General features: G+C 42.0%; 1 protein-coding gene across 2 annotated transcripts in view; it reads left to right on the top strand.

Moving 5' to 3' along the window:
- Positions 1 to 24,178, top strand: part of NUP210L (nucleoporin 210 like) — a 144,213-nt gene that overhangs the window by 9,375 nt on the left and 110,660 nt on the right. For both annotated transcript variants that reach the window (XM_053592512.1, XM_053592511.1), the window contains exons 2-9: positions 2,949 to 3,080; positions 4,646 to 4,739; positions 6,244 to 6,394; positions 9,597 to 9,729; positions 10,989 to 11,147; positions 15,133 to 15,201; positions 15,797 to 15,903; positions 17,135 to 17,275. In XM_053592512.1, coding sequence (XP_053448487.1) covers positions 3,056 to 3,080; positions 4,646 to 4,739; positions 6,244 to 6,394; positions 9,597 to 9,729; positions 10,989 to 11,147; positions 15,133 to 15,201; positions 15,797 to 15,903; positions 17,135 to 17,275 — 879 coding nt within the window. In that variant the 5' untranslated portion in view covers positions 2,949 to 3,055. The remainder of the gene's footprint in view (positions 1 to 2,948; positions 3,081 to 4,645; positions 4,740 to 6,243; positions 6,395 to 9,596; positions 9,730 to 10,988; positions 11,148 to 15,132; positions 15,202 to 15,796; positions 15,904 to 17,134; positions 17,276 to 24,178) is intronic.

The following is a 24,178-nucleotide window of genomic DNA, read 5'->3' as shown; positions in this document are numbered from 1 at the left end:
TACACACTGAGCTAGGGGCACCGAGGCTATCTTTTTAATTTTTGTTGTTTATTTTTTTGTATGTACTTAGTTTTTAGCTCTATAAGATGAGCCAGGCTCATCTTGCCCAGCCATTTCTTCAGGGAGTTCTGGTTCTTCTTATTAAAGAATTATATTTAAGGCTCGGTGCCTATAGCTCAGTGGATAGGGCACGGGCCCCATACACCAGGGCTGGCAGGTTCGAATCTGGCCCAGGTCAGCTAAACAACGATGACAACTGCCACAAAAAAAGAAAAAAAAAAATAGCTGGACGTTGTGATTGGTTCCTGTAGTCCTAGCTACTTGGGAGGCTGAGGCAAGAGAATCACTTAAGCCCAAGGGTTTGAGGTTGCTGTGAGCTGTGATGCTACAGCACTCTACCCAGAGTGTTGTGGTGTCACAGCTCACAGCAACCTCAAACTCTTGGGCTCAGGCAATTCTCTTGCCTCAGTCTCCCCTGTAGCTGAGACTATAGGCGCCCACCAGAACACCTGGCTATTTTTAGAGACACATCTTGCTTTGTTCATCTGGTCTCAAACTCATGAACTCAAGCAATACACCCACCTAGGCCTCCCAAAGTGCTAGGATTACAGGCATAAGCCACCATGCCCAGCCTGAAATAAGTATATTTTGATGTACCAGAGCATTTTTTTTTTTTTTGACGAGTCTTGCACCATCACCCAAGCTGGAGCACAGTGAGTGATATAATCATTGCTCACCTCCAACTCCTGGGCTCAGGTGATCGTCCTGCCTCAGCCTCCTGAGTACCTGGGACAACAGGGTGTGCACTGCCAAGCTAATTAAAAAAATTTTTTTGTAGATATGTGGTCTCACTATGTTAAGTAGATTGGTCTTGAATTCCTGGCCTCAAGCTATCCTCCCACTCCAGCCTCCCAAAGTGCTGGGATTAGAGACATGTGCTTCCGCCCTGTCCTCCCTTTTTGTTAAGGAACATTTACCTTTATTATCGCCTTTGATTTTAAAATTTTAATAAAAGCAAATCCATAGCTAGGAACAGGATGGCCACTGGCAATTTTAGGTGGTTGAGAAGTGGTAGTTACATTGCTTTTAGTTTTTTATGAATGAAACTAAAACTAAAAGTGTATAGTTACAATAGGAGAATGGGGCAACTATGTAGACAGTTCTAGAATACATGGCAAATAGGGTTGGAGAACATGTTTTTAAATGATAGTAATACAAAAATAATAAGAAATAACAATAATAGTATAAAACAATTTTTATTTTCTTCTCTTCTTTTTTTTTTTTCTATTAGTAAAGACAGGGTCTTGCATTTGCTAAGGCTGGTCTCAAATTCATGAGCTCAAGCAATCCACCTGCATTGGCCTCCCAAGGTGCTAGGATTACAGGCGTGAGCCGCTGTGCCCAGCTTTCTCTTCTTATTCTATATTGTTTCAATTAGTGTTTCTAAATTTCATTATGGGTATATTGACTGGAAGTGTAGTTGGATCTAATACAATTGTTCCTAGGCATTTTGGTCTCACAATCCAGAAAAAAAAAAAATTGAAAATAAGAGAGAGAGAGAGAACGTTTATTGATAAGACTGACATAGGGTTGCCACCATTTTACTTTCCTGTTTTTTTTTTTTTGTAGAGTCAGAGTCTCACTTTATGGCCCTCAGTAGAGTGCCGTGACCTCACACAGCTCACAGCAACCTCCAACTCCTGGGCTTAAGCGATTCTCTTGCCTCAGCCTCCCGAGTAGCTGGGACTACAGGCGCCCGCCACAACGCCCGGCTATTTTTTTTTTTGGTTGCAGTTTGGCCGGGGCCGGGCCTGAACCCGCCACCCTCTGTTTATGGGGCCGGTGCCCCACCTACTGAGCCACAGGCACCGCCCTCTTTCCTATTTTTTTAAAACTACTAGCAGGTGGTGCCTGTGGCTCAGTGGGTAGGGCGCGGGCCCCATACACTGAGTTGGCAGGTTCAAACCTGGCCCCAGCCAAACTGCAACAAAAAATAGCCGAGCGTTGTGGCGGCTGCCTGTGATCCCAGCTACTTAGGAGGCTGAGGCAGGAGAATTGCTTAAGTACAGGAGTTGGAGGTGGCTGTGAGCTGTGATGCTACGGCACTCTACTGAGGGCGATAAAGTGAGACTCTGTCTCTACAAAAAAAATAAATAAAATAAAATTTACTAACCATTATTTCATGAAAGAAAAAATTTGACCACTTCAAAAGCAAAACATAAGAATAGAGTATTTTCCTTTAAAATGAATACAATTTAATTTTACTACTCACTTTTTTTTTTTTCACTTTTAAAATTCCTATTCTTGGCTAGGTGCAGTGGCTCAAGCCTGTAATCCAAGCACTCTGGGAGGCCAAGGAGTGTGGATCACCTAAGCTCAGGAGTTCAAGACTAGCCTGAGCAAGAGCAAGACCCTGTCTCTACTGAAAATTAAAAAACTAGCCGGGCGTTATGGTAGGCACCTGTAGTCCAGCTACTAGGAGGCTAAGTCAAGGGAATTGCTTTAGCCCCAGAGTTTGAGGTTGTTCCATGGCAACAGAGTAAGACTCTGTCTCAAACAAATAAATAAATAAATTACTTAATTAATTAATTTTTTTTTTTTATGTGACAGTTTCACTTTGTTGTCCTCGGTAGAGTGCCATGGTATCACAGCTCACAGCAATCTCAAAACCTTGAGCTTAAGCAATTCTCTTGCTTCAGCCTCCCCAGTAGCTGGGTCTATAGGCACCCACCACAATGCCCGAGTGTTTTTAGAGAAGGGGGTCCCTCTCTGGCTCAGGCTGGTCTTGAACTTGTGAGCTCAGAAAGTCCATCTGCCTCGGCCTCCCAGAGTGCTAGGATTACAGGCATGAGCCACAGCATCCGGTCTGAATAAGCTTTGAGTATTTGAAACATTTAATAGATTCATGACCTGTTGAATTAAATACTTAGTTTTTGGTTCCATCATAGTGACTGACCATGAACTACGCTGTGATGTTAAGGTTGATGTGATAGACAGCATTGAAATTGTATCTCGAAGCCGGGAACTCTACGTAGATGATTCTCCACTGGAACTGATGGTGAGGGCATTGGATGCTGAAGGTAAAGAACTTCCAGAGGATTCAACAACATTACCTAAAATAGCACTTTATGTTTAGCACTTGGAAACAGAAGCTTGAGTGACAAAAGAATATTAGAAATAATACTTATTTTCTCATCTGGAGTTAATGTAGATGACTAATGAATAATTCTGAGTACAATTTAACCTATTAGCTATACACGTTTATAAAATTTGTCTGCTATTATTGTTAGTTATCTCAGAACCTTTCTTAAATATCCAAATTCTGTCAGTGAGCTTTTGTTAATGGTCCCTAGACCAACGATTAAGAAAAATTTTTGGAATTTATCGCTAGCTTTGTTTTGATTGGTTCACTTTTCTTTCTTTCTTTCTGTCTTTCTTTCTTTCTTTTTTTTTTTTTGAGACAAAGTCTCAAGCTGTCACCCTGGGTAGAGTGCTGCAACATCACAGCTCACAGTAACCTCAAACTCTTGGGCTTAAGTGATTCTCTTGCCTCAACCTCCCAAGTAGCTGGGACTACAGACACCTGCTACAATATCCAGCTATTTTTTTGGTTGCAGTTGTCATAGTTGCTTAGCAGGCCTGGGCTGGGTTCGAAAATGCCACCCTAGGTGTACGTGGCTGGTGCCCTGCTGACTGAGCTACAGGCGCCACCTGATCAGTTCACTTTTTATAGGAGAACTAAATGTAAAACTGTGAAAAAGTTATAATTTTAAGTTAATCTTTCTTGACACTTTTATATTGCCTTTTTTTTTTTTTTTTTGAGACAGAGCCTCAAGCTGTTGCCCTGAGTAGAGTGCTGTGGCATCATAGCTCACAGCAACCTCCAACTCCTGGGCTCAAGAGATTCTCCTGCCTTCCGCCTCCCAAGTAGCTGTGACTACAGGCACCTGCCACAACACCTGGCTGTTTTTTGGTTGCAGCCATCATTGTTTGGTGGGCCAGGGCTGGATTCGAACTTTCCAGCTCAGGTGTATGTGGCTGGTGCCCTAGCTGCTTGAGCTACAGGCACCGCGCCTGTTTTATATTGCTTTTAATACTATATACTATACTACACTTAAATTTATGGCCTTTGCAAACTAGTAAAGAGTAACTTTTTAAATCTGACAAATGAACTATTCTACAACCTACCTTCTATAAAAGTTTCTGTTGAAGAGACCAGGATTAAGGATGCCTTTCAACTGTAAGGTGGCCTTTATGTGAAAGGAATAGAAAGAATCTGGTATAATTTTCGTCAACCAGAGTCCTTGAGTATCAGCTTGAGTCCTTTTACTTTCAGAAAGCTTATAGAGCAACAGCTCTTATACCTTGTAAGGATCTTCTTCACAAATGTGTTTTAATTCATTTATGATAGTGCTTCTAATTGTTAATGAAAGAGACCTCAAAATAATTTTCTTTTTTTTTTTTTTTTTTTTTTAGCCAAGGCAAGGTTTGAACCTGCTGCCTCTGACATATGGGGCCAGCGCCCTACTCCTTGAGCCACAGGCGCCGCCCCAAAATAATTTTCTAGTTAGATTTCCTTTCTTGTTGCAGATACTTGAATATTTTTGAATATGTGATTTTGTCCTGTTTTCGGCTTGCTCTACAGGAAATACTTTTAGTAGTTTGGCAGGGATGATGTTTGAATGGAGCATTGCCCAGGATAAGGAGTCAGCGAGAGAAGAACTATCTAGCAAAATCAGGTAAACTTAAAACAAACATAAATCATCTGACTTTGGAGGAGACATTTGCCATTAAGTGGCATGCTGAACAGCAGCCATTTGTATGAACTTTGATAATTTCTGTCTAGACTTTTTATTCATGTGTTTGTGTTTGTTTGTTTGTTTGTTTGTTTGTTTGTTTGTCTTGAGAGTCTTGCTCTGTTGCCCAGGCTAGAGTATGGTGACTTCATTGCTCACTGTAACCTCAAACTCCTGGGCTCAAGTGATCCTCCTGTGTTGGCCTCCAAAGTCTAGGATTACAGGAATAAACTACCATGCTTTGCCTGTCTAGACTTTTTTTTTTTTTTGTAGAGACAGAGTTTCACTTTATTGCCCTCAGTAGAGTGCCGTGGTGTCACACAGCTCATAGCAACCTCCAACTCCTGGGCTTAGGCGATTCTCCTGCCTCAGCCTCCCGAGTAGCTGGGACTACAGGCGCCCGCCACAACGCCCGGCTATTTTTTTGTTGCAGTTTGGCCAGGGCTGGATTTGAACCCGCCATCCTCGGTATATGGGGCTGGCGCCCTGTTCACTGAGCCACAGGCGCCGCCCTGTCTAGACTTTTTTGAAACAGATAAATTCACTGGGGAAATGTCTTTGATAGAATGACATGTAATACAAATATAGCTACCTTTATGATAGCTTAATTTGAGGCATTACAGAGGCGTTCATGAGCTCAGTACTGTACAATTATTTGAGCATGGTGTATTTTCTGGCAGTTTTATTGCTCAAGCTGTTTGCACATGCTGAAGTAATCTACCAAGGAGATCTCAGACTATCCAAGTTTTAGTTCCACAACTAAAACTATAGTCCTTGTGGAAAACTGATATTTAAAAACTTTTTATACTCGATAGATATTGTTTAATGTCTCTTAAAGACTTTTGAAAGAAGACATTGTTTGATTTCACTAGAAACAAATCTCAGCTCAGTGCCTGTAGCTCAGTGGCTAGGGCACTGGCCACATACACCAGGGCTGATGGGTTTGAACCCAGCCTGGGCCTGCCAAAAAACAATGACAACCACAACAACAACAACAAAACAGCTGGGCATTGTGGCGGGTGTCTGTAGTCCCAGCTATTTGGGAGGCTGAGGCAAAAGAATCACTTAAGCCCAAGAGTTTGAGTTTGCTGTGAGCTGTGACACCACAGCACTCTACCGAAGGTGACATAGTGAGACTCTGTGTCAAAAAAAAAAGAAAGAAAGAAATCTCTTTTTTTTTTTTTGACACAGAGTCTTACTTTGTCACCCTTGGTAGAGTGCTGTGGCGTCACAGCTCACAGCAACCTCCAGTTCCTGGGCTTAGGTGATTCTCTTGCCTCAGCCTCCCGAGTAGCTGGGACTACAGTCACCCACCACAACAACTGGCTATTTTTTGTTGCAATTTGGCTGGGGCTGGATTTGAACCTGCCACCCTTGGTAGATGGGGCCAGTGCCCTACCCACTAGGCCACAGGTGCCGCCCATAAATCTCATTTTTTTATCTTTAGGATTCTGAAATACTCTGAAGCAGAATATTCTTCCCCAGTCTATATAGCTGAAATGGAAAAAGAAGAGAAACAAGGAGATACGATTTTGGTGTCTGGGATTAGAACTGGTGCTGCTGTTATAAAAGTTAGAATTCATGAACCATTCTATAAGGTAAAATTTTTGCACTTTCATCTAATTGTCTACCTATGAAAAATATAGTTTCTTATGCTTATCAATAGTAGAAGTCCTCCAACCCAATGTGATTTGGACCAATAGTTGGCCATTTAATTGAAAAAGTCATTTGGACCAATAGTTGGCCATTTAATTGAAAAAGTCATTTGAAGTAGGTAAGTACTAAACAAAAACTTGTCTTCCTTAAACATTTTATTAACAAATTACAGGAACAAATATGACCGACATTTTCTTTTAAAATATACAACTGCAGGTACATGTGAAATTTACTAAATGTAGAATATAAATGTTAACACAATAACTAAGAAAATGCTGTGAAGGCTATGTTAACCAGTTTGATGAAAATATTTCAAATTGTATATAAAACCAGCACATTGTACCCCATGATTGCATTAATGTACACAGCTATGATTTAATTAAAAAAAACCCAAAAAACATACAACTGCATTTTTTTACTGTAGGTCTTTTTTGTTGTTTTGAGACAGTCTTACTATGTTGCCCTGAGTAGAGTGCCATGGCACACAACTCACAGCAACCTCAAACTCTCAGGCTTAAGCGATTCTCTTGCCTCAGCCCCCCAAGTAGCTGGGACTACAGGTGCCCACCACAATGCCTGGGTATTCTTTTGTTGTAATTGTCATTGTTGTTTAGCAGGCCTGGGCCTGGTTCAAACCTGCCAGCCCCAGTGTATGTGGCCAGTGCCCTAACCACTGAGCTTATAGGCGTCCAGCCTGAAGGTATTATATAACTACATTTTATTTACCAATCTTTTGATGTAGGTCTAAGGCCTTTCTTTGACCTTTCTCTGAGTTCACAGATTAGGAATCTATATTCATTTTCTTGCATAAAATAGTTTCTAATTTCATTTTCTCTTATAGTCAATTGAAAATTTAGACATGTGTGAAGCAATTTGAATACAGAATTCTATATTTTCAAGGATTTTTTCCCCAATCTTTTAACATTTCTCACACCTAATTTGATAGCTCACATTAGCAGTTTACCTTTTTTTTTTTTTTTTTTGTAGAGACAGAGTCTCACTGTACCGCCCTCGGGTAGAGGGCCATGACGTCACACGGCTCACAGAAACCTCTAACTCTTGGGCTTACACGATTCTCTTGCCTCAGCCTCCCAAGCAGCTGGGACTACAGGCGCCCTCCACAACGCCCAGCTATTTTTTTGTTGCAGTTTGGCCGGGGCTGGGTTTGAACCCGCCACCCTCAGCATATGGGGCCGGCGCCCTACTCACTGAGCCACAGGCTCCTCCCAGCGGTTTACCTTTAATTGCTTTTCAAAGCATTTAAATTTTTCATGGAAACAACATCTCTCTTTTCATCTTTATAGTTTTTGTTTTAAGGTCATTATAATTATAAGTACAACTGGCATAAATAGGTTTGGGGAAAACAGATGTCTTTTGGTAAGCATTTAATTCAAGTAGCAGAAACACAAGAGTGTGACTGTCACAGAGAGCAGCCTGCCAACCTTGTGTTGAGTAAGTCTTCACAGTGATCAATCTGTGTTCAACGGAGTGGAAAGTAACTTAATCTGGCAAGTCATTTAGTTGTAGGTTGGTTAAAAGAATTTCTGTGGCATATAGTCAAGTCTTATTATTTCAGAGCACTTGCCTTTTTATTTGCCTACTACTTTAGACAACTTTCATTTTCTATTCTTATTCTAAGTGACTTAGAAAGTTAATATGGGATTAAGATTTATGATCACTTTTTTTATTTGAGACAGACTCTCACTCTGTTGTCCAGGCTAGAGTGCCATGGCATTAGTTCAGTTTATAACGACAACCTCAAACTCCTGGGTTCAAGCAATCCTCCTACCTCAGCCTTCCTAGCAGCTACAGGTACCCGCTACCACGGCTAGTTTTTCTGTTTTTAGTAGAGTAGTAGAGATGGAGTCTCATTCTTGCTCAGGCTGGTCTTGAACTCCTGAGCTCAAAGGATCCTCCTGCCTTGACCTCCCAGAATGCTAGGGTTACAGGCGTGAGCCACTATGCCCAGCCTTCTGATCATTTTTTTTTTTTAGAGACAGAGTCTCACTTTATCGCCCTCAGTAGAGTGCTGTGGTGTCACAGCTCACAGCAACCTCCAACTCCTGGGCTTAGACGATTGTCTTGCCTCAGCCTCCTAAGTAGCTGGTACTACAAGTGCCCACCACAATGCCCGGCTATTCTTTGTTGCAGTTGGCCGGGGCCAGGTTCGAACCTGCCACCCTCAGTATATGGGGCCCGTGCCCTACCCACTGAGCCACAGGCACTGCCCCCCTCATGATCATTTTTTACGGCTAACTGAAATTATGATTTGTGATTAGGGAAACATTTTTTAAAAATCTTCATAAAAGGGCCGTGCCTGTGGCTCAGTCGGTAAGGTGCCGGCCCCATATACCGAGGGTGGTAGGTTCAAGCCCGGCCCTGGCCAAACTGCAACCAAAAAATAGCCGGGCGTTGTGGCGGGTGCCTATAGTCCCAGCTGCTCAGGAGGCTGAGGCAAGAGAATCACTTAAGCCCAGGAGTTGGAGGTTGCTGTGAGCTGTGTGAGGCCACGGCACTCTACCGAGGGCCATAAAGTGAGACTCTGTCTCTACAAAAAAAAAAAAAAAAACTTCATAAAAAAAATTTTTTTTACCTTTTATTTATTTATTTATTTATTTATTTTGTTGTTGTTGCGGTTTTGGGCCAGGGCTGGGTTTGAACCTGCCACCTCCAGTATATGGGGCTAGCACCCTACTCCTTGAGCCATAGGCACCACCAAAAATTTTTGTAAAAATTTTTTAAAGTAACTTGTAAAGGAACAAGTGCAGTGGCTCACACCTCTAATCCTAGCCTGTAATTCTAGCCCTCTGGGAGGCCAATGTGGGTGGATTGTCTGAGCTCAGAAATTCTAGACCAGCCTGAGCCAGAGCGAGACCCCGTCTGTAATAGCCAGGCATTGTGGCCAGCGCCTGTAGTCCCAGCTACTGGAGAGCCAAGGCAAGAGAATCGCTTGAGCCCAGGAGTTGGAAGTTGCTGTCAACTGTGACACCACGGCACTCTACCCACGAAGTCCAAGTGAGACTCTGTCTCAAAAAAATAAATAAATAAAAGTAACTTGTAAGAAGTAAGTGTTTAACATAACAGAGAAGATGGCTTTGAGGATTTTGCCTATGGAAATTTTGCTTTTTTTCCTTTCTCTTTTAGAAAGTGGCTGCAGCATTGATACGTCTACTTGTTTTGGAGAATATATTTCTTATACCATCTCATGATATTTATCTCTTAGTAGGAACATACATTAAATACCAAGTTGCAAAAATGGTTCAAGGAAGAATGACAGGTAAGGTAATTTTTCTTTTCCTATGACACATTTCCCAAATCTTTTCTGCTGACAAGACAAGCAACTCCACATTACATATTTTTTGTGTTTTTAGATTATTACAGTAATTACAGTTAATTGCAGTAATTGCTATAATTAACAAATACTGGACATTGAGTCCCCATATCTTAAACATGTTAATGGCCTAGTTAGGCTACTTAGCTTCAGTGCCTACAGGCAGGCATCTGAATTCTCTACTAAAACAACAACCAAAGAGCCATGCAGATGGAAACAAACTTGGTCCTCCCAGCAACACCAATAACCTGAGCAAGTTGAACTTGTACAGGTAAATCAGAAAGGACGCCACTGTCAACTATCTTTCTTGGAAGTGAAAAAATGGACCATGACACAATCTATCTCAAAACTTTCGTAGTGACTTTAATACTAACTTCTTAAGTTAGATGCTTTATTTTGATTCATATTATTAATGTAACTATTTAAAGCAATGAATTTTCCTCTGGAAAAAAAAACAAAAAAACAACCAAAATTGACTAACTTTTGTGACCCAATTGAAGACACTTTACCAGAAGGAATTTGAATAATCAACTTCAAAAGTTGTTTCTTGAGGGTGATGAGGCAATTGAAGACACTTTACCAGAAGGAATTTGAATAATCAACTTCAAACGTTGTTTCTTGAGGGTGGCGCCTGTAGCTCAAGCAGTGAGGGCGTCAGCCACGTACACTACAGCTGACAGGTTCAAATCCCGCCTGGGTCTGCCAAACAATGACAACTACAACCAAAAAATAGCCTGGCGTTGTGGTGGGCACCTGTAGTCCCAGCTACTCGGGAGGCTGAGGCAAGAGAATCGCCTAAGCCCAAGAGCTGCAGGTTGCTGTGAGGAGTGAGGCCACGACACTCTACCCAGGGCGACATGGTGAGACTCTGTCTCTGAAAAAAAATATATATACTCTACTGACTCTAAAAGTCCCTTTACTTTCATGAAGTGTGCTTTGGTTCCATTGACATTAGTCCTTTCCTTACTTACCGATTAGTGATTTCTCCTGCTACTCAGTTCACTAGTTTTTAAGAATACAAGTAATACCAGCAATAAACTCATATAGTATTATCTCACAAATGTCTTCATCATCATGGGAAAGAAATTAGGAGCAGAACCTACCTACTTTTATTTTAGGCCTGCTTCCTGACACAATCTAACAACATACTATTATCCACTAGAATGATAGCTGTCATTACATTTATGTATCTTTCATGTTTACAGAAGTGAAATTTCCCCTGGAACATTATACACTGGAATTGCAAGATCATAGAGTTGCACTTAATGGGATGCCTTCTGGGAAAGTGGCTTTACTGGATGAGAAAACAGCCATTGTGACTGCCTTCCAACTGGGCCAAACTAATCTTGTCTTTGTCCATAAAAGTATCCTTTTCTTCATGTTTTAGCTGCCAATCTACATCTCCCTGAGCATGCTAGGCATGTTCCTTGGTAAAATAGTTTATTAAGAGTGATTATAGGGCGGTGCCTGTGGCTCAAGGAGTAGGGCACATATATACCAGAGGTAGTGGGTTCAAACCCAGCCTCTGCCAAAAACTGCAAAAAAAAAAAAAAAAGAGTGATTATAGGCTCAGCGCCTGTAGCTCAAGCAGCCAGAAACACCAGAGCTGGCAGGTTCGAATCCAGCCTGGGCCTGCCAAACAATAATGACAGCTACAACCAAAAAATGGCCAGGCATTGTGGCAAGTGCCTGTAGTCCCAGCTACTTGAGAGCCTGAGGCAAGAGAAATCACTTGAGCCCAGGAGTTTTACCCAGGTCAACAGCTTGAGGCTCTGTCTCAAAAAAAATAAAATAAAATAAAACTGCTATACCTGCCTTAACCTTCACAAGTACCACTCTGATTAGTACAATAGCCATTAACATCAAGGCAAGACCCTCCACCAGCAAGGCTGAGCATGGTGGCTCATACCTATAATCCTAGCACTCTGGGAGGCTGAGGCAGGTGGATTGCTTGAGCTCAGGGGTTTGAGACAAGCCTGAGCAAAAGTGAGACCCCATCTCTATGAAAAATAGAAAAAACTAGCTGGGCATTGCACCTGTAGTCCCAGCTACTCGGGAGGCTAAGGCAAGAGAATAGCTTGAGCCTAAGAGTTTGAGGTTGCTGTAAACTATAATGCCACAGTACTCTACCCAAGGTGAAAGAGTGAGACTGTCTCAAAAAAAAGGCCCTCCACCAGCAAAATGATTACAATTTACTGAAGGCTCAGATGAACATTAGAATTTTTTTAGTAATAAAATAGTTTGTTTTGTTTTGTTTTATTTTATTAGAGACAGAGTCTCACTTAATTGCCCTTAAGTGCTGTGGTGTCACACAGCTCACAGCAACCTCCAACTCCTGGGTTTAGGCAATTCTCTTGCCTCAGCCTTCCAAGTAGTTGGGACTAGCAAATCTTCTAAACACTATATATAGGCAACCCTGCACCAAAGTAGTTTGGTTCTGATATGTACTTTTAATATAATATTTATAAAATATAAGGGCTAAACGAGGTAGGATATGATGGTTCATGCCTGTAATGCCAACACTTTAGGAGGCAGAGGTAGGAGGACTGAGGTAAGACGAGGGTAAACAAAGTGAGACCCTGGTCAGGCACAGTGGCTCAGGTCTGTAATCCCAACACTCTGGGGGGTGGAGGCAGGTAGATTGCCTGAGCTCACAATTTTGAGACCAGCCTGTGCCAGAGTGAGATCCCATCTCTAAAAATAGCTGGGCATTGTGGCGTGCACCTGCAGTCCCAGTTACTTGGGAAGCTGAGGCAAGAGAATCACTTGAGCCCAAGAGTTTGAGGTTATTGTGAGCTTCGATGCCACGGCACTTTACCAGAGGGCAAGAAAGTGAGATTCTGTCTCAAAAAACAAACAGAAAAAGAAAGTGAGACCTTGTCTCTACAAAAAATTATTTATGTATTTAAAACTTAAAACTACTTTATTGGGGGTGGTGCCTGTGGCTCAAGGAGTAGGGCGCTGGTCCCATATGCTGGAGGTGGCGGGTTCAAACCCAGCCCTGGCCAAAAAAAAAAAAAAGACTACTTTATTGGGCGGCACCTGTGGCTCAGTGGGTAGGGTGCCGGCCCCATATACTGAGGGTGGTGGATTCAAAGCCAGCCCTGGCCAAACTGCAACAAAAAAATAGCCGGGCGTTGTGGCAGGCGCCTGTAGTCCCAGCTACTTGGGAGGCTGAGGCAAGAGAATCACCTAAGCCCAGGGACGTTGCTGTGAGCTGTGTGACGCCACGGCACTCTACTGAGGGCAATAAAGTGAGACTCTGTCTCTACAAAAAAAAAAAAAAAAAAAGATTTGCTCGAATGAATAGATAAAAGTAGTCTTTAATTAGTATATTCATTTGGAGTACATGAGGCAGCTTTAAAAGTTTGATCCCCCAAGCAGATTAAATATTATTTTACTTCCATTATTTCTATAGATAATGTAGTGATAAATTATAGTCTAGTTCCCATTTTCCTTATGTGTGGTAACTTTGGGGGCGGCTTTTGGGACACCTTATATTTTGTTTTGTTTTGTTTTATTTTGTTTTGTTTTGAGACAGAGTCTCACTATATCGCCCCCTGGTAGAGTGCTGTGGGGTCATAGCTCACAGCAACCTCAAACTCTTGGGCTCAAGTGATTCTCTTGCCTCAGCTTCCCAAGTAACTGGGACTACAGGCGCCTGCCACAACACCCAACTATTTTTTTTGTTGTTGTTGTTATTGTTGTTATTGTTGTCATTGTTGTTTAGCAGGCTTGGGCTGGGTTCGAATAAGCCTGCCTCAGTGTATAGGGCCAGTGCCCTAACCATTAAGCTACAGGTGCTGAGCCTGTATTTTGAAATAATGAGTGTTTTCTCTATAGTCATTTCAGTTACATATTTCTAGGAGCAGAAGTAATTTATTCTTAGCTTTTGGATGTGGTATATTTTTGACAGGTAGGCGGTAGTTGATAATATAAGTGACCCAGAAGTATCTTTGGTGGCAAACAGAAAACATTTTGGTATCAAAGATTTGCTACAGATAATAGAAAATCAGACTAGCGATTTTGAAACTGTCTGTAAGGTAGTAGGCAGGTTGGGAGGTGACAGTTCCCTTCCCCTCCATCACTACTCTTCATCCTTTCAGCCAGAAAGTCTCCTCTTCCAGAATTGCAGGCACCACTTTGTCTGCTTTCTATACTGGGCTCCTATGTAAGAATTTTTTTTTTTTTTTTTAATTTCAGCTTGCTTGTTCATTCTTCTTTGTTTGAAGTACTCTTTTTTTTCCTTCATTTTCTTTCTTCTTCTTCTTCTTTTTTTTTTTTTTTTTGTAGAGACAGAGTCTCCCTGTACTGCCCTCTGGTAGAGTGCCATGGCGTCACACGGCTCACAGCAACCTCTAACTCCTGGGCTTACGCGATTGTCTTGCCTCAGCCTCCCGAGCAGCTGGGACTACAGGCGCCGCCACAACGCCTGGCTATTTTTTTGTTGCAGTTTGGCTGGGGCTGGGTTTGAACCCGCCACCCTCGGCATATGGGGCCGGCGTCCCACTCACTGAGCGACAGGCGCCGCCCGTCTTCTTTTTTTTTTTAAATGTTCTTCCTCTGGCAATGCTCTGTCCCCTTGCCTCCCCAGTAGCTGGGATTACAGACGCCCTCCACAACGTCTGGCTGTTTTTGATGTTAGTAGAGATGGGGTCTTACTCTGGCTCTCTGCTGCTCATGCTGGTCTCAAATCTCTGAGCTCAGGCAATCCACCGGGCTTGGCCTCCCACAGCGCTGGGACTACAGGCGTGAGCCACCACGCCCAGCCCCTATGTATGAATTTATCTGGAGGCTTGGCGACTGTAGTTCAGCAGCTAGGGAGCCAGGTACATACACTGGATCTGGTGGGTTCGAATCCAGCCTGGGCCTTCTAAACAACAATGATAACTACAACCAAAAAATAGCTGGGCATTGTGGTGGGCGCCTGTAGTTCCAGCTGGTTGGGAGGCTGAGGCAAGAGAATTGCTTAAGCCCAAGAGTTTGAGGTTGCCATGAGTGGTGATGGCACAGCACTCTACCGAGGGCAATATAATGAGACTCTGTCTAAAAAAAAGAATTTATTTGGAGAAAGGAATCTGAAGCTAAATGAATGTTAGAAGCACACAGCATGATCTTTCTTCTCTCATTCCTTCTTTCTCAAATTTGAAATTCAAGAATACCTGACTTTTTTGATGACTAAGAGTCCCTCAGACTTTGTGTAGAAGCATACACATTTAAGGTTTGGCTCTCCAAAGATAATAAAAGACAAGATTTTTGTTTGAGGGTTTGTTGTTTTTTCCTTTGGTATCTCACCTTTGTCTTTTCACCCAACTATGTTTCACATGTTTTCCTTAAGCAAAAATTAAGATGTTCATATGCGATCTGTATCTGGACTCCCAAATTGCACAATATATGTTGTACAGCCTGGATTTTTAGGTATTTTTAGATAATAGTTTTCAGAAAGTTGTTAAGTTTAAACAATTTTGCTAAAATTAGTATATTAAAAAGTAGAGTGTTTCTTAATTTCAAATTCAACCTTACTTTAATATGTTTTCTTACATTGTTTGTTCTGGATAAATGCTATCTGCTAGAGTGAAGTATCTTGAGGCAGATTGTGAAAAAAGTATGAAAATTAATGTAATATAATCTTTAGAGTTAGGAAAAGGGACTTTACACAAGGAAAAAGGAATCTTAATTTCCTTAGACCATAAGAGACAATGACTCTAACTGAAAGAAGTGGAAATATTGTCTGACACATGAGCAATGAGCCCACATTGTGGTTTGCTCTTGTCTACAGAAATAAATGGGTATGTTTCTTCATACCTGAGATGAGCCAAGTTAAACCAAGATTTTTCAAACCTTAAATTATTATACAATTTGAGAGAAGAAACAAAATCATCTGTTTTGGAAACCATCTTTATCTATTAGCAAGTTTTGCTATTTGAATAGCTTTATAAAGTTTGTATTTTTAAATTCATTATAGAAAAACGTTGGCCCCTTTGAATATTTTTGTTTCTTGATTTGTACGTAGGCTTTACTGTTCAACCTGGAGACCGATGGAGTCTAGAGGTGGGACAAGTGTATGTCATTACAGTGGAAATATTTGATAAAAGCAGCACAAAGGTCTATATTTCGGATGTGAGTTTCTCTTATATTTTTCTAAGCTCCTTGTATAGATAACTCCTTGAGTGTGCCATCTTTATAGCTAAAAAGCCCCCTTTCTTTTTTTGCTTCCAAATTGTTACCTTTGGAAATGCAAATTACCAGTTTTCTATTATTATTAAATAGTTTCATTCTTGAGGAATGCTAAAACAGAAGTAAAAGATGTAATTTGCCCAGAATTATACAAAGGAGTTGAAGAGAGTACTAGTGATAACACTTGGCAGGAATCCTGATTCTACAACTTCACTCTAGAGATGGTCACCACAGTTTTGTAGTGATGAGAGTAGTAGTATGAGCATCAATGTGAAGTGTTATACTCACTCTCTAGGATCCTTTTCTTCCAGAATCAATTTATGGAATGGTACAAATTGCACTAAAATTTATGTAAGGTACAACTATCTGTTCCTGATGCATCCCATTAATGGATCTTTCAAAAACTAGTACCATTTGGGCGGCGCCTGTGGCTCAGTCGGTAAGGCGCCGGCCCCATATACCAAGGGTGGCGGGTTCAAACCCAGCCCCGGCCAAACTGCAACCAAAAAATAGCCGGGTGTTGTGGCGGGCGCCTTTAGTCCCAGCTACTCGGGAGGCTGAGGCAGGAGAATCGCGTAAGCCCAGGAGTTGGAGGTTGCTGTGAGCTGTGTGAGGCCACGGCACTCTACTGAGGGCCATAAAGTGAGACTCTGTCTCTACAAAAAAAAAAAAAAAAAAAATTAAAAACTAGTACCATTTAAAAATTACATCTTCTGAGGCTGGGCACCTTGGCTCACGCCTATAATCCTAGCACTCTTGAAGGCCAAGGGGGGTGGATTGCCTGAGCACACAGGTTTGAGACCAGCCTGAGCCAGAGTGAGACCTTGTCTCTAAAAATAGCTGAGTTTTGTGGTGGGCAACTGTAGTCCCAGCTACTTGGGAAGCTGAAGTAAGAGGAGCCCAGGAGTTTGAGGTTGCTGTAAGCTATGTATGATGCCACAGCATTTAACCCCAGGGCAACTGAGTGAGATTTGGTCTCAGAAATAATAATAATAATAATTTACATCTTCCCAACTTATTTCCACAAAGGACAACAAAGCTTTGTATTATTTTTATTTTTTACTTTTTTTGTCCCTTGAATACATAGCCACGGTTTTATGTATGCTTTGGGATTAAAATGGCTTTAGGGAAAGACATATCTTCCAGGCTGTATTGCTGTTGTGCTGATTTTCAGAATCTCAGGATTACATACGACTTTCTAAAAGATTACTTTGAAGAGCAAATAACTACTGTGAATGGATCTTACCATGTAGTAAAAGCCCTAAGAGATGGTGTTGTGGTGATAAATGCATCCCTCACTTCCATCACGTCCCAGGTAGGAATTAAAAGAACAATCTTTGCATCCTAAGAACACTGAAAAGATTTGGCTGAACTGATTTGCAAGCAGATATGGTGTATACCACCTTTGTCTTCTTTTTATTTTTTGAGACAGAGTCTCACTTGGTCACCCTCAGTAGATGCTGTGACATCTTATCTCACAGCAACCTCAAACTCTTGGGTTCAAGCGATCCTCTTGCCTTAGTCTCCCAAGTATCTGGGATTACAGGCACCTGTCCCAACACCTAGCTATTTTTTAGAGACCAGGTCTTGCTCTTGCTCAGGCTGGTCTCAAACTCATGAGTTCAAGCAATCCACCTGCCTCATCCTCCAAAGTGCTGGGATTACGGGCATGAGCCACCGCTCCCAGCCCACCACCTTTGTCTTTTATAAAAATAAAATGGGGAAACTGATAAACAACACACTGAGCAGTATCTACCTCTACACATTTTCTGCCCCAGTCTTTACTACCGTACACACAGTATCTGCATTTGTAGGCATTGTGTATATATCACTTGGGGTACCTTTAAAAAGTTATTTCATATGCGTATTTCCATATGTCATCAGGTCCAAATAGGGTGCTTTTTATTCTCCCATCCAAGTACTAACCAGGCCTGACCCTGGTTAGCTTCCAAGATCAGACGAGATTGGGTGCGTTCAGGGTGGTATGGCCGTAGATAGGGTGCTTTTTATTCTAAAGATCCAAAAAGTTAATATGCTATTTTTTAACCCATGTCCCCAAAATTGAACTTTTTTTCATTATTTCCAGTTTTTTGCTATTGTAAATGACATATTGTATATTTTTTTCCTTTGGTTAATTTCCATATTCTGTAATATGGGGAAAAGGATCAAATATCCTTTTAATTCTTTAAAAATGGATGAAGAATAAATTGGTTTCTAATGCCTCCAAAATATGTTAAGTGTCCTGATATTTAATGCTCTGCCAAACCTGCTTCCCTCCTCCAAATCTACTTTTTCTCTTATTTTTCAGCCAGTTGTTTAAGACAATAGTCTAAGTCACACTTGACTCTGCCTTCTTGTTCATTTTCTATATTCAATACATTTTTAATTCTTCTCTGTCTCTCAAATATACTCATTTCTTACTGTTTCTTCACTTGGACTGCCATAGTACCTTTCTAACTGGTATTCCCACCTCCAGTCTTCTCCCTAGTTAGAATGATATTCCAAAACTACAAAAATGATGATGTGGCTTCTTTAGTGGCTATTCAATAATTTTTTTTTAGAGACAGAGTCTCACTTTATTGCTCTTGGTAGAGTGCTGTGGCATCACAGCTCACAGCAACCTCCAGCTCCTGGGCTTAGGTGATTCTCTTGCCTCAGCCTCCCAAGTAGCTGGGACTACAGGCGCCCACCACAACGCCTGGCTATTTTTTTGTTGCAGTTTGGCTGGGGCTGGGTTTGAACCTGCCACCCTTAGTATATGGAGCCATTGCCCTACCCACTGAGCCACACACAGGCGCCACTCAAGTTTAAACTTCTTATAAACAGTTTTATAGCACCTTCTTTTTCTTATAAATGGTTTTATAGCCCCTTCTTTTTTTTTGAGACAGAATCTCACTGTATCACCTTCGGTAGAGTGCTGTAGCATCATACCGCTCACAGCAACCTCCAGCTCTTGGGCTTAGGCAATTCTCTTGCCTCAGCCTCCCAAGTAGCTGGAACTACAGGCGCCCACCCCAACGCCCAGCTATATTTTTGTTGCAATTTGACCAGGGCTGGGTTTGAACCCATCACTCTCGGCATATGGGGCAGGCGCCCTGCCCACTGAGCCACAGGCACCACCCTTTATAGCACCTTCTATGAGAGAAATCATAAACTAATGGCCTGCAAACTATCTCAATTTGTAGTCTTGTTTTTTAATTTAGGAAAGTAAATTTTTTTTTTTTTTTTTTTTGAGACAAAGCCTCAACCTATACACCTGGGTAGAGTGTTGTGGCATCACAGCTCACAGCAACCTCCAGCTCCTGGGCTCAAGCAATTCTCCTGCCTCTGCCTCCCAAGTAGCTGGGACTACAGGCGCCCGCCACAACGCCTGGCTATTTTTTGGTTGCAGCCAATATCGTTGTTTAGTGGGCCCAAGCTGGATTCTAACCTGCCAGCTCCGGTGTATGTGGCTGGGGCCTTAGCCGCTTGAGCCATAGGCGCTGAGCCAAGTAAATTTATTTTTAATGGGGAAATTTCAAATAGAACCCAAGATCTCTCATCTTTTATAAAAGTATGAAGATTTGACAAAAATCAGCTGGAACAGATAGTAGCTGTACCATTTAGACAGTACTTTTTACAACTGTAATCCCAGCACTGTCTCAAAAACCAATAAATAGACTGTACTTTTTAGTCTGTTGTAGTTCCTACTGTTCTCTTTTTTATTTTATTTTATTATTATTTTTTTTGAGACAGTCTCACTATGTTGCCCTTAGTAGAGTGTTTTGACATCACAGCTCACACTAACCTCAAACTCTTGGGCTTAAGAGATTCTCTTGTCTCAGCCTCCTGGGACTACAGGCGCCCACTACAATGCCCAGCTATGCTGTTGTTGTTGTCGTTGTTGTTGTTGTTGTTTGGCAGGCCCAGGCTGGGTTCGAACCTGCCAGCTCCAGGGTATGTGGCTGGTGCTCTAGCTACTTGAGCTGTAGGTGCCGAGCCCATTCTCTTTTATCTTATAAAGGCTTAATAAACCAGTTTATTGATTGATTGATTGATTTTTGAGACAGTCTCACTTTGTCACCTTTGGTAGAATGCTATGGCATCACAGCCCACAGCAACACCAAACTCTTGGGCTCAAGCGATTCTCTTGCCTCAGCCTCACAAGTAGCTGGGACTACAGGCACCCACCACAATACCTGGCTAGTTTTTCTATTTTTAGTAGAGATGGGATCTCATTCTTGGCTCAGGGTGGTCTGGAACTCCTGAGTTCAAGGAATCCACTGGCCTTGGCCTCCCAGAGTGCTAGGACTACAGGTGTGAGCCACCATGCTCAGCTCCTCTGACCTCTGTATATTGACCACTTAAGTTGTATCTTGACGACTTGGACTGTGACTTATAATCTTAATTTACCTCTATAACTTGACCAGTTGAGTCCACTCTACACCAACGGGTAGAAGGTAGGGGCTTTGCCAGTTAGTCATATAGCTTTTTCTATAATATAAATTCTTTTTTCATATTTTATTATTACCATGTATGAGATTAGGCATAACATCCAATTTCTTTTTGTTTGTTTGTTTTTTCAGACAGTCTCATTTTGTTACCCTCGGTAGAGTGCTGTGGCGTCACAGCTCACAGCAACCTCAAACTCTTGGGCTTAAGTGGTTCTCTTTCCTCAGCCTCCCAAGTAGCTGGGACTATAGGCACCCACCACAATGCCTGGCTATTTTTTTGTTGTAGTTGTCATTGTCGTTTAGCAAGCCCAGGCTGGGTTCGAACACGCCAGCCTCAGTGTATGTGGCTGGTGCCCTAACCACTGAGCTACAGCCACCAAACCCTTCCTGTTGTTTAACACATGTTGGGGAAGATTTTATTCAACATGAAGGACTGGTCTGAATTGTAGCTATATCCTACAATTAATGAAAAAGTTTACAGTTAACTGAGAATGATGGCCCAAAGGAAAGAATTTGAAGAGCTGACATTGAAAGACAAGGCTGATCCTGTACAGTTTCTGGAAAGCAGCAGCCAAAGGAAAATGCTGGAACATTTTGGTGTTAGCAAGACCACAGTTAGCAGCATCCAAAAATGTAAACATGAGTATTTGTAGAGATAGGGTAAGAAAAGTAGAGACCTACAGTGGAAAAAGGGGAGCACTTCCCTCGATGAAGTCAATGAAGTTACAATAAACTGGTTCAAACAGATGAGGACATTTAACATCCAGATCCCTGGGATGGTGATCCAAGAAGTTGCTAAAAAATTTGCATAGGAATTCAGGGATTTCCCTCGCAGATTTCCAAGCTTTAGGTGATTGGTTCCAGAAATTTAAAACTGCTACACAAGCATCAACCAGAACATCCTGTGTGGTGAATAATTCAGCGAAGTTCCAGTAGAAGTTGTGGAGAGTTCATCAAAAAGTTCCCAGAGATAGAACCATAAAAAACCTCATATAGCCAAGTCTAGTAGTAAAAACAATGTTATTGTTAGGGTGGCGCCTGTGGCTCAGTGAGTAGGGCGCCAGCCCCATATACTGAGGGTGGCAGGTTCAAACCTGGCCCCAGCCAAACTGCAATAAAAAAAAGTAGCCGGGTGTTGTCTTGGGAACCTGTAGTCCCAACTACTCGGGAAGCTGAGGCAAGAGAATCACCTAAGCCCAAGAGCTGGAGGTTGCTGTAAGCTGTGATGCTACAGCACTCTACCAAGGGCGACAGAGTGAGACTCTGTCTCTGAAAAAAAATAAAAACAAACAAAAAAAAAAAAGTAGTAAAAACAATGCCAGAGGCATCACCCTATCAGAGCTTCAGGCTATATTATAAGTCTACAATAATCAAAACAGCATGGTATTGGCACAAAAATAGAGATGTAGATATATGGAGCAGAGTAGGAAACCAAGAGATGAAACCAAGCTCTAATTTCCATCTGCTCTTTGATAAACCAAACAAAAGCATACAGTGGGGGGAAAAAAATCTCTATTCAACAAATGGTACTGAGAGAACTGGATAACTATATGTAAAAGACTGAAACTGGACCCATACCTTTCACCACTTATAAAAATTGAGTCAAGATGGATAAGCAGGGCGGCGCCTGTGGCTCAGTCGGTGGGGCGCCGGCCCCATATACCGAGGGTGACGGGTTCAAGCCCAGCCCCGGCCAAACTGCAACCAAAAAATGGCCGGGCGTTGTGGCAGGTGCCTGTGGTCCCAGCTGCTCGGGAGGCTGAGGCAAGAGAATCACTTGGGCCCGGGAGTTGGAGGTTGCTGTGAGCTGTGTGAGGCCATGGCACTCTACCGAGGGCCATAAAGTGAGACTCTGTCTCTACAAAAAAAAAAAAAAGATGGATAAGCAGCCAGACATGCTGGCTCATGCCTATAATCCTCTGGGAGGCCGAGGTGGGTGGATTGCCCTGAGCTCAGGAGTTTGAGAACAGTTTGAGCCAGAGTGAGACCCCGTCCCCACAAAAATCAAAAACAAAACCCGGGCATTGTGGCAGGCACCTGTAGTCACAGCTACTAGGGAGGCTGAGGCAAGAGAATCCCTTGAACCCAAGAGTTGGAGGTTGCTGTGAGCTATGATGACACAGCACTCTACCAAGGGCCACAAGGTGAGACAATGTCTCATTAAATTAATTAGTCATATAATTAATTAGTCATAAATTAATTAGTCATATAATTTAATAAAAATAAAAAGATGGATAAGAGATTTAAATCTAAGACATGAAATGGTAAAAATTTTAGAAGAAAGCATGGGGAAAACTCTTGATGATGTTGGACTGGGGAAAGGTTTCAGTGGCCATCACAACAACAAAAATAAACAAATGGGACTTAATTAAGCTGAAAAGCTTCTGCACAGCTAAGCACACCAAAAAAAGTGAAGCAAAAAGACAACCTTCAAAATGGGAAAAGATATTTGCAGGAGGGTATGGATCTGACAAAGGGTTAATAACTAGAATCTACAGGGAGCTAAAACTAATCAAAAAGAGCAACCAATCACATCTAACATGGGCAAGAGAAATTAACAGAACCTTCCCTGATGAAGAGAGACAAATGACTAACAAACATTTGAAAAAATGTTCATCATCCCTGATTGTCAGAGAAATGCAAATCAAAACCACCCTGAGATATCACCTAAACCCAGTGAGAATAGCCCACATCACAAAGTCTTAAATCTGCAGATGCTGGCATGGATATGGAGAGAAGGGAACACTTTCACACTGCTAGTGGGATTGCAAACTAATACAACTTTTTTGGAAGGAAATATGGAGACTCCTCAAAGAACTGAAATTAGACCTCCCATTTGATCTTCCAATCCCATTACTGGGCATTTACCCAGAAGAAAAAAAATCCTTTTATCATAAGGACATTTGCCCTAGACTGTTTATCACAGTACAATTTACAATAGCCAAAATGTGGAAACATACTAAATGCCCACCAACCCAGGAATGGATTAACAAGCTATGGTATATGTACACCATGGAACACTGTTCAGCCATTAAAAAAAGATGGAGACTTTACATTTTTTGTATTAACCTGGATGAAAGTGGAAGACATTCTTCTTAGTAAAGCATCACAGAAAGGAAGAAGCAAGAATCTAATGTACTCAATTCTGATATGAAGCCAGTAGATGATCTAATATTCACATAAAAGAAAAACTCAAATCAATTCAAAGTGGGGGATAGAAGTACAAGGGAGCAGGGAGAGGAGATGAGGAAGGGGGATGGGTGTGCTCCCACTTAATTGGCACAATATTATGTATGGCACATCTCTTGGGAGCAGAACACAATTATAAGAGGGACTTTATCTAACAAATGCAAACATTGTAAAGTGATTCTTTTTTTTTTTTTTTGAGACAGAGTCTCAAGCTGTCGCCCTAGGTCGAGGGCTGTGACATCACAGCTCACAGCAATCTCCAACTCCTGGGCTCAAGCGGTTCTCCAGCCTCCACCTCCCAAGTAGCTGGGACTATAGGCGCCAGCCACAACTCCTGGCTATTTATTAGTTGTAGCCGTCATTGTTGTTTGGCGGGCTGGGACTGGATTCGAACCACCAGCTCAGGTGTATGTGGCTGGCGCCTTAGCAGCTTGAGCCACAGGTGCTGAGCCAATTCTTTTTTTTTTTAGAGACAGAGTCTTACTTTGTCCTTCTCGGTTGAGTGTGGTGGTGTCACAGTTCACAGCAACCTCCAGCTCTTGAGTTTAGGTGATTCTCTTGCCTCAGCCTCCCAAGTAGCTGGGACTACTGGCGTC

Source organism: Nycticebus coucang, chromosome 5 (genome assembly GCF_027406575.1).
Source record: "Nycticebus coucang isolate mNycCou1 chromosome 5, mNycCou1.pri, whole genome shotgun sequence".
NCBI lineage: Eukaryota > Metazoa > Chordata > Mammalia > Primates > Lorisidae > Nycticebus > Nycticebus coucang.
Note: the sequence above shows the minus strand (reverse complement) of the source record. Positions and strands in the feature narration are given on the sequence as shown.